Below are 10,786 nucleotides of genomic sequence, written 5' to 3' on the forward strand. Positions count from 1 at the left end.
CATATACGCGTTTCAATTTTATGAAATAATGCACACTGTGTTAAAGAGCAGGTTAAAATGCTGTTTAACCCTCTGGACCAGCATAATACCCGTTCTGATCGACACCCTCCTCTAAGTTTACCATACGGTTCACAGAGCAAAGGCTTACTGGAAATAAATATTGAATGAAGCTAAACTTAGACAGGGGGTATGCAAGGAATACATTAAACATGAGTTGTGAGTTTGTCTTCAGGTGTTGTTGTTGTAATATTCATTCTGCAAATGGCAACTGTTGCTAAGAGACCCATAAAGCCAGTAACTGCTGCTGTTGTTGACATTAGCCCTCCAGGTTAGCTTACTTTGGAGGGTAAAACTGCAGACCTCAAATGTGATTTTCTGCAAAGCTTGTTGTTTCCCCTTCTTTGTGTTTTGCAGGAGGTCAATAAGAGTGGAGGTGGATGAAGAAGAATCGACTTAGAGAGGTTTCCATAAACTCTGCCTTCAAGACGTGTTAGACATGGAGTCACAGGTATGTAAACTCAGTGCTGCTGGTTGGAGCTATCTCTATAATACTTTTACTTTAAATTTGTGTAACATCTGCTATTTTATTGTATGTTTAAAGTTGTTCTAAATTTGAGTTAATTAAATGTAAAAGCCCACTATATAGTAATTCATTCGATCATGACTTGTCAGTCTAATTTTCTGCTTTAATTTTTTTTTTTCTCAAAATATGACACTTCTCTGTCTGACAACTTGGAGCTCCCATAGATTTATTATCTTATAAGCAAGATTCATGTTTTTATTGGGATTCTACATAATGATCAACACAAAACAATTCATAATTGTGAACCAGAAAAATAGCTACAATTATTATAAATATAAAAGCTTGATAGGGGTTGATGAACATGAAGTCTTGGCATAGAGCTGTGCAGGGCACAGAGCTGTAAGGGCAAAATAGGGCTCGGTTTAATTTTGAACACTTCAAGGCTCTCTAAAGACATAAAAAAAACATGAGACAATGTCCACTTTAAGATCCGTTTATATCAGTTTAATTAATTCAAAAACACAGATTCTAATTCAATGATATGCATTCATCTTAGTTATTAAGGATTCAAATCCAATTCATTGGCAAACGAAAAGTTTTCCACCTAAGAAGATGAGCTAATTGCGTAGAGATGTTAACTGTGCAGCAGTCACTCATACTGAGCATGCATGTGGCGACAGTGAAAAGGATTTACTATAGTAGTAAGGCATGTCCAGTAAAAACTGGCACTTTGAGAGCCCCAGGACGTCTTATACCAATGGAAGGTTTGGGAAGACAGAGCAGACACACAAAACACAGAAGAACTGATCCAGGAGTACTTTTACTTTCTATGTGGAAAAAGACAGTAAGCAGATAAAGGGAGCAGTATATCCTTCTGTGAATATATTTAAGAAGAAAGCAAGATGGATAAGCTCTGAGATTAAAAAGTTCAGGTCAGCCTAAAAACAGAAAAACATGACAAACTGAGAAAGAAAACCTGAAGGTATTGACAGGAAAGACTCAGCTGGAGGCTCCTTCCAAGAAGATGACACAGAGACGCCAACCCATGTGTGACTTCTGAGAACAGGAATAGAGGAAAATATGAAAAATAGTTGTCATTTAATAGTTTAAATGGAGAGAATAGACCTATTTGATTCAGCTATTCCTGAGAACACAGACAAAAATGTCAGTCTAAAAACAAAACAACCAAGAAACATCAATCAGTTTACCTCCAATGCACAACTATGCATTTCTTTATGTCGTTTTTATTTGCTTGAAAACCCAATAAAATACATTGAACTTTGTGATTTTAACAATACAGAAGGTCTATTAGTCCTTATGCAAGAGGCCATAAAATCTGAGCGCTGCCAGGAAATGTACAGCGAAGACAGACTGGACAAGGAAAACAAGCAGATTCTTTATGGAGGGAAGGAGGAGCCAACAACAGAACAGTCTGAGTCACCTGACTGCTCAGACTCACCGGAAATGACATCAGGAGGGTTGGAGTGTGCCCACAGGCAGGGGGCATTGACTCAGGAGGGGAGGAGACGTTCACGCTTCTCTGTCAAGCAGAAGAGACAAAGTGGACAGACAGGTGTGTGTGCGTGTGTGTGTGTGTGTGGGGGGGGGGAGGGAGTGTGGGTGTGTGCGTGCGTGTGAGAGAGCAGAGTAAGCCGTTCTACAAGTAGTTTGATATTCTGTCAACACATTGAGTATTTATCCGGATGTCCTACCGGATGTCCTACCACCTTTATTAAGGAATTATTGACTTAAAACAATCTCCTGTGTCTTTCTGAAAATGTACTTGTAAGATAGTTTGGCCTCATTTCAAGTGTAAGATGTTTACATTAGAAACTGGAGCAAATATACTTGGTAAGACTTTGTGTTTTTGCAGAGGATCAGCTCTGAGCAGCTTAACAGTTGCAGTCTTCCAGGGACTCTTCCATAAAAAACTGATTTGATGAGCTTGTCCTTTTAACAAATCTTCCAGACCTTTGAATTTCTGCAGCTCCTCCACAGTCAACATGTGGGAAGAAAGAATGCAGCTGGTCAACACTTTTTTTCAGATTTTAATTGAAAAAAAAAATATATATAATAATAATAATAATTAATTAAGATTGTTGTGATGTGAGAAAATGTGGAAATACTTGCACATTCATACTGTTACAAGGCATGGCATGTATTTGTTGAAATATGCAATGTTAAGGTTCTTTGTATGTTTTAAAACAGCAGGTGGATCCAAAGTGGAGGGCAGCTTCCACAGGTCCAAACCAAGGGGCCCGGGGCCCTGCTCTAACAAAGGACAGGTCAAAGACATCAAGACAGAGGAGCCTCGTGGACTTGGGCCTTTCTACTTCTTTGGAGGAACCAATGGGGCTGAAATGTGAGCAAGAGATGTGAAACACAGAAACATTATCTGATTCAACATGAAAGTCTCTTAGAAAGTCACAAAATCATTTGTTTTATTGCAACGGGGGAAAAGTTTTGACTCATTCTCCGCTCTGACCTCTGTTTTTTTTGTTTGCTTCTGTGTTTGTGGCTGATTTCTCGCAGTGTGTGCAGCTACTGCGAGAGGAGAGGATGGAAGAGAATTTATAACAAGCAGAGGGAAGATTTCAGGCTCAAGTGGTGCGAGACCAAATCTCAAATTAACTACAGCCGCTTCAAGCAAGGTAGCGCAGAGCTAGACAATACAAGATGAACTCTCAATTTAAACTGTACTAAAACACAAAAACACACACACGTTACTAAAATGATAAATTCACACATTTTGTTTCTAGGTAGACACTTAGTGTTCCAGATTCCGAACAACATGGTTCTCACCACTAAAATCGGCCTCCTAAACAGTCTGCGAGAATTTGAGAGAATAACCAGCAAAATCAGATACAAAAATGGACACAGGTAAACCAACCAGCCAGTTTTTCCCTTTCATTTGGGGGAGCAGGCTTTTCAAAGGGTTTGGACTGTTTGACAAAGTGCTGTGTGAAAGCGAACTGCACCAGCTGAAAATGTAATAAATGTTGCAAATTTTGGTCCTCAGTCGAACTGCGTCTACCAGACTGTTAGGTGTGAAAAGACCCTGAGCTATGTGCTGGATTTATACTGAGATGAAAATACTCACAAGTGGATTTTATTTATTTATTTTACTAGTTTAGAGACTACTGTGGGAAATGGATTGGCTGAGATTTTATTTACGGTTATCAGATTAAAGGGACTGCGACAGACTGGCGACCTGTCCAGGGTGACCCCACCTCTCACCCGGAACGTTAGCTGGAGATGGGCACCAGCAACCCTCCCGACCCCACTAAGGGACAAGGGTGCAAAGAAAATGGATGGATGGGTGTATTAAAGGGATCCGACCGAGTACACAACACACTTTTTCAGATTTTTATTTGCTAAAAAAAAAAATTGTCCTTTCCAGGAGGCTGAAAATGGAGGAGTTCATTCCCACAACGTTCCGCATGGATGTGAAGGAAGAGAGGGAGGATTTCTTTTCCCGTATCGCCCCACAGGAGGGTGAAACAGGTAAAACACATCCTGCGTGCATCAACCTAACGTCCCGCTGCAACGACAACTATTCGCTGGTTAAACTGGATATACCCCACGTTTGCTGGCTTCATTTCACAAAGATTAATCATACATGACTGCTTGTGAACATGACAATGAAAAGAAGTTTGTTCTTGATGGTGTTAGGACAACAGTTGCCTGGGTGAGTGTTTGATCAAGGGGTTGAAAACGTTGGAAAATAATGCACTTCACCTCCCATGAGGCCCTGATAAAATCACTAGGGTAGCATGCTGCTGCCATGGAGATGAGTCAGCAGAGGGCAGGGCTGAGACACAAACAAGAAGATCCTGAATGCAGCACTGCTGCCGCGCTGAACAAAGCTATGAGAAGCAGGTGGAGTTCTTTCCTAACTCACAATAATAAGAATAAAAAAAAAAAATCCACACAGTTGATGTCGTGCTGGAACCTGGAGATAAAAATGACTGGCTCTAGATTGATTGGCTCATCACAAACACATTGTGCTAAGTGGAGTACAGGTTAGTCAAACACAGCTATCACTGAGCAAACAGGAGAAGGACTCAAACAGCTGCTTTAGATCTCTGGCTGACGGATGGGATGGACAAGAGAAGAAGAATAAAAGATGAAAAGAACAAAGTCAGACTATAAATGTTAAAGATGTAAAACAGTTTTCGCTGAAGTCTCTGCACAAGTCTCTTATTAAACATTCTGCACTGTGAAATAAGCAACAAAGGTGTGCAGGTGGTTGTGAGCTACGATTTTCCATTAAGAAGAAAATTCTCAGTGTGCATGTGCTTTAGCATTTGTACATTTCCAAAGTATTGTGCAGATATCCTAAAACCCATTTCTTCAGCCTGCCTTGCCCTTTCATGTTCTGTGCTGTGCTTGCTTAAGAAAACCAGGAATATGAATAAGCAAGAGTAAGTGGACACATAGAAGATAGACTACGTAAATGTTGCAATTAGCAGAATAACTGTTACCTGAATGTTGTTTAATAAACTAAAACAAAAAAATGAAAAACCTGACACGAGACCTGACAAATGCCATCCTTCTTCGGTTTATTATTTACTCTATGCCAAGTTTTCAACAAATAGCAGTGAGGTGACGGTTTCTGTCTATTAAACTGTAACCTCTTGTATTTGTCATAAATCCAGCTGGAAGAATGGGAAGAAATTGGCTGGAAACAAAGACCCTGAAAATCCCCTCTAAAAGTGGTTCATTATAAAGTTATAAGTAACAAAGTAAATTCAGAAACCATTCTAAATGCTTGCAACATAATTTCAAATCTTTTCTCTCAAAGTTATTGTATCGCATACTAACAAAAATAATAACACTTGCTTAATTTTTTTTGTACTTGTTGATACAATTTGGTGTATTTCTTTAGATAGAAACTTTTCAAACTAATCTGAGTAATGAACTAAACTTGTTGCCTTGTTTGATACGAAGCATTAATGTGGATTTCAATAACTTTTTCTGTGACATGCTTTCAGATGACGTGTTGGGAATTGAAACTTAGTTGCATAATAAGTATTTAAGTAAGTGTACTCTTGTTTTTGATTGAAAAAGAAAAGCAAGAGTAGAAAACATCAAACGCGCATAACAGATGTTGCGACAAATTGAATGATGTTAAATTCCATTTATCAAAAATAACATGGAAAGATAGATTTTTGTCCTTGGTTTCACAGCTGACTGTGCATGTGGTTTAAACATCCATCGCAAGCAATGCAGTCAAAGAAATTGTCTGTCGATCTTTAGATTGTCTTTGTGACGAGATTCAAATCTAGAAATTAACTAACTCACAAACAGATTTAGCTCCCACAAGCAGAGTTTGTAATTTTAGAGTAAAAGTCTGCAAAACAGCAGTAAAATGTAAGAAGCATTAACAATTACAACTTAACTCAAAATCAAATCTTCCACTCCTGGTTTACCTGATTACTGTTCTCCTCAGATTTGTGTTTTGTGTGTTTATTTTGGAAAGTGACCACAAAAGTATTATTTAAAACAGTAATAATTTGACATGTTTTGTACCTGAAAAGGCTTGACTTTGACTAATCCTTCATGTTTGACTGCAAAACTAAAGAGGCTTCATTCAGTGCCAAGCTCATATACTTACAGGAGCAACTGAAACAGCTCCAGGACAAAATATAATAAACAATTACCCCGACATGCCTGCTCCTGTACAACAGAAGAACAAACTGTTTTAATAGCAGGTTGACGGGTAATTGATGTGGCTGTGTTTGTGGTGGCAGACTTGAAGAACACAGAGAGCAGCATGTGGATCTGTAAGCCCACGGGCCTGAACCGGGGGAAAGGAATCTTCCTCCTGAAGAACCAGGAGGATGTGGCCGAATTCAGACTGAAGCTACAGAAGATGGAGGAGCTCCAGACTGACCGCAAGACGCCTCACCGCCGGATTCAGCCCCACATCGTCCAGCGGTAGGTGAACCCCCGGTTGTCAAAGTGTGAAACAAATTAGCCTTACAAGTGGAAGGATTGACTGCAATCCCTTTCTCTACTTCTAGCCATGGTCATACAACTAAAAACTACATTTAAATACATTTCAATATATTTAACACACTTTTTTTAAAGGCCACATTGGTAAAAATGAAATGTAGCATCTTACAATATTTTTTCTCCCAGTTACATCCAGAAACCCCTTCTACTAAATGACAGAAAGTTTGATGTGCGCTCTTACCTTCTCATTGCCTCCACTGCGCCCTACATGGTCTTCTTTCGTCATGGGTATGTCCGACTGACGTGTGACGTCTACGATCCCAGATCCAAAAACCTCTCTGCTCATCTCACCAACCAGGTAAAACAAACAAACAAACGCACGCACGCACGCACGCACGCACGCACGCACGCACATAGTATGTGTTTTTCTAACTTCACAGGGACTTTGAATTGACTTTCATTCATTTTTCATTCATTCTTACTTTAAACTTAACCATTACTAGTACATACCTAACGCTAATCCTAGTCTATCATTAGACCTAACCCAACTCAATTCACACCTAAGTCTTAAGTTCTTGTTGGGTACTTCCAAAGCAAAGCATTAAAAAAAAATACAAGCAGAGTTGACTTGGCTTTCTATTTGAAATCTGGAAAATATGAAATAACTTTAAAGAACATTTTTGTCGAGTGGTTAACAGAGATATATGATACTGATCTCCAGTATAACTTGCTGCGCAGTGGAACACAGCTGAAATCGTTCATCCAACAATAAACCTTGTTGCTTTGTTTTCTTCCCTTCTTTACATCCTACTTTCTGCCAGGTGTTGTATCTGAGCTGATATAAAAAAAAGAGACATGCATCTCCACAATACTGAGTCATTCAACGGCTTTTAAAACGAGTTGCTGCCTACACTTCTCTGTTTTGTGTGTCTCTTCTCCCCCTGCTGTTTGTCTCCAGTACATGCAGAAGAGAAACCCTTTGTACAGCCAGCTAAAGGAGGACACTGTTTGGTCTATGGAGAGCTTCAACGCCTACGTCAACGAAAGGCTTCAGGTTGCCAAGGGTCTGCCCAGGGACTGGGTGCTGGGAGCCTTTGCGGTGAGGTCTGGGGTGTGCTGTAGCTCTCAGGGACCAATTACCAGCACAGAAGTGGTAGTTGGCACTGGAAGCTAATTGAGATTTTACATGAGCTCATTTCTGTATGAAGAGTCATCAACTTATGGCTAAACAGGAAATATTACAGGTTGTTTTTCCTCCATACTGACATGCATTGTAATAAGCCGGGTTTTTTTTTTAGCTTTAGCTTTCTTAAAAAAAACTCTAAACCTTGATTGTGGCATCTTTCATGGTCTGTAAAATTAACCATAATTTTATGGTTTATTCAGAAACTGATGCATCTCAGTTATAAATCTAGATGCGAGTTTGTCACATAACCGCACTGAGTGTCTGCATCATGGATTTTATGACACATTAAAATGTGGCCAAACTCACTAATGCATCAGATTATTTAAAGAGAGCACTAAAGGAACTTGTTTATCTTTAAGAGATAAAATGTTTAGCTTTGCTAGAGAGGTAGAACATGAAATCTGTACGACATTGACGCATTGAGACAAGGATGGTAAATTCCTTGAAACAAATTATTTTTTTATAGCAGTGGCATAATATTCCACTGTAAGTTTCACTTAGAAAAAGTCTGGTGTGAGCTAAACTAGTGAGCTAAACTAGTTGATGACTGCTAAACTAATTCTGTCATTTGATCATGTTTTTGATCCACTGTGAAGATCCAGTGCTGGCAAATTTGTTGTTTGTGCACACAAGCTTGGCCAATGAGTAGATTCTGAAAAATACACTGACCCTGACCCATGATAACGTATGGCTCTTATATAAATATCTATATATAAGATATGTATAACTTATATATCCATAAGTTATATGGATATATAAGCTATATATCCATATAACTTATGGATATATATTTTTTTTCTGTTCGTATATCAGAAGCGCATGCAACAGATCATGACCCAGTGTTTCTTTGCCGTCAAGACCAAGTTAGACTGCCGGTCTGGATTCTTCGACTTGATTGGCTGCGACTTCATGATCGATGAGGACTTCAAGGTGGATTTTTTAAATTACTGAGGCAGAGCTGGATATTAATGTGCTCGTAAATTATGTCTTCATGTGACGCTTCCAGGTATGGCTTCTGGAAATGAACTGTAATCCAGCTTTACACAGAAACTGCGAGGTGCTGAAGGAGGTGATACCTCGCACTGTTGGAGAAGCGCTGGGTCAGTTTAACACATTCTGCAGACTTTGAGCACAAGTTGTTTTTTTTAAGTTCCGGGTATGAAATGTGTTACTGCTTAATTTCTTAAGTAACTTAAGTGTGAAACCTCCCCAATGTCCTGTAAGTGTTGTCCTCTGCTTAGCTACAGTTTTGTGCTACGTCGACTTGAGTATTTCTACTTAAGACATCATTTCTCCCCTTGGTGAAGTGTTTGTTTTACAGCCTTTCTCTATGGCATGCTGAAAGTTTTACATATTTGTTCAGGTTAAAGGAAATCTTCTACAAGTTGAATTTAATACTTTTTGGACTTTTAGAATCCTTTCTTAACACATTTTTGAGAGTACTATCATTTAAATTTAAGGCTTGCTGTACATGGATTAATGGAAAAACAACTTGAATTTAAGTTGGTTTACTTGGCAACAATTTACATAGAATGTCATCATGCGACTTGAGTTCAACCACAGATGAATTAAATAACTTTGACACCTACAGACTTTAGCCAACTAATCTTTTCGAGCAAAACTTTATTATTAAATACTTTCCCCCCCCCCCATGACAGAGTTGCCAGTGGGTAACATAGCAAGATGTTTGGATTTTAATTTTGTAAACATGCATCTATTCCATCTCAGCTGAAAGTTGTTTTGACACGGGGTGTTTCAGGATCACTCCTTTCAGCAGACGGTTATTTTTGTCTGGGTTTTGGAGTTTCTGGTTTTTTCCAGGATTAATAATAACTGGACTTCCTGAAGCAGAACTAGAAATCATATGTGAAAAGAAAGCAGAGCAAATGCAACTGGAGAAGTGATAAAGGAGCAGATCTTCAAATTCTTCTCTAAGACTTTGCCTTTACGTTCAGTTTTTTTTATGATTCTTAACATTTTGCAGAAACGCTGGTAAAATACATGTTTTGCCTCCAGGGTTTATAAAATCACGTGTGTATGTTAATTAATATCTCTCCTCCTGACCAAACATTTCCCTGTACTTCAGCATTTTTTAACAATTGAGATATAATGTAACCAAGTCTTCAGTTTCTGATTTTATTTCTACCTACTGCTTACTCATATTATGTTTCCATAAATTAGCACTTCAACCTGCCAAAAGTTTTGAGACTGACAGAAACCTTGTTTTACCCAAACTTTTCTGCTTCTGGTTTTTATTGGTCTATTTTAAATTGATAAGGGTTGTTTGACAATATGACATACAGTTAACTAAAGTCTCATGTTCACATGTTTTTACTTCTGCCACAAAATGACTAGCCAGTATCATTTCAATGATCTTTAAATTCAGGTTCAACTTTCTTCATTCAACACATTTCAAAACACATTTACTCATTATGCATGAGCTGGATTTCTCATTCTTGGCATTTAACGTTTGCTAAAAGATCTAAACATTTTCTCTACCGCTTCTTCTGCCTAGATTTAACTCTGGAGCTGTTCAACAAGAGTCGTCTCAGGCAGGAAATCCTTCCTTTAGTCAGTCAACAGGACTTTGTACTGCTGTACAGCGGTGTCTTAGGACATGTCGACAACAAGAGGACGGACAACAGTGATTTCTGCCAGAAAACTAAAAACAACAGGAAGCCCAGAGGGCACAAGACCAGGACAGAGATCACAAAAGGGATTGTTGCATCACAGGAGGATCCTCTGACTGAAGTCACTCAGACAAGAACGTCACCTCTTCATCAAAGCGCAGCATCAATAGGTGAATGCCCAATGGCTGTCAGGAGGAAGACCGTAGCACCTCAAGTCAGGCAGAAGCTGAGCAAATGCAATTCTGTTGAGGGTCGTTTGACAGCCGAAGATGATGGGAAGCTACCGAAGGCTTAGCAGAAGAGAAAGATCACCATGTTTCTGTCATTGTTTACAACCCAGGTGACTGCAGTTCTGTCTGCAGGCCTTCTGATGAAAACTCAAATGGTACGCAGTCAAAAGAAGGAACAGCGATGGAAACAAATGTGATCTTTGTCTGAGCAGTGCAGGTGGAAAAGTTGGATGACAATAAAGACTGCCTTTGTCTTCCA

At 39.1% G+C, this 10,786-nt stretch overlaps 1 protein-coding gene across 4 annotated transcripts in view; it reads left to right on the plus strand.

The window, feature by feature from the left end:
* Positions 1-10,786, plus strand: part of ttll10 (tubulin tyrosine ligase-like family, member 10) — a 27,872-nt gene extending 17,086 nt beyond the window's left edge. For 2 of the 4 annotated variants that reach the window (XM_008413047.2, XM_008413046.1), the window contains exons 2-13: positions 415-508; positions 1,824-2,096; positions 2,732-2,885; positions 3,056-3,174; positions 3,283-3,403; positions 3,924-4,027; positions 6,277-6,463; positions 6,668-6,839; positions 7,440-7,580; positions 8,481-8,597; positions 8,674-8,767; positions 10,183-10,786. In XM_008413047.2, coding sequence (XP_008411269.1) covers positions 1,841-2,096; positions 2,732-2,885; positions 3,056-3,174; positions 3,283-3,403; positions 3,924-4,027; positions 6,277-6,463; positions 6,668-6,839; positions 7,440-7,580; positions 8,481-8,597; positions 8,674-8,767; positions 10,183-10,592 — 1,875 coding nt within the window. In that variant the 5' untranslated portion in view covers positions 415-508; positions 1,824-1,840 and the 3' untranslated portion in view covers positions 10,593-10,786. Of the gene's footprint in view, positions 1-230; positions 329-414; positions 509-1,823; positions 2,097-2,731; positions 2,886-3,055; positions 3,175-3,282; positions 3,404-3,923; positions 4,028-6,276; positions 6,464-6,667; positions 6,840-7,439; positions 7,581-8,480; positions 8,598-8,673; positions 8,768-10,182 lie in introns of those variants that run through there. The other 2 variants (XM_008413045.2, XM_008413048.2) reach the window with 2 other exon arrangements.

The sequence above is a fragment of the Poecilia reticulata genome, linkage group LG7, assembly GCF_000633615.1.
Source record: "Poecilia reticulata strain Guanapo linkage group LG7, Guppy_female_1.0+MT, whole genome shotgun sequence".
In the NCBI taxonomy this organism is placed as follows: domain Eukaryota; kingdom Metazoa; phylum Chordata; class Actinopteri; order Cyprinodontiformes; family Poeciliidae; genus Poecilia; species Poecilia reticulata.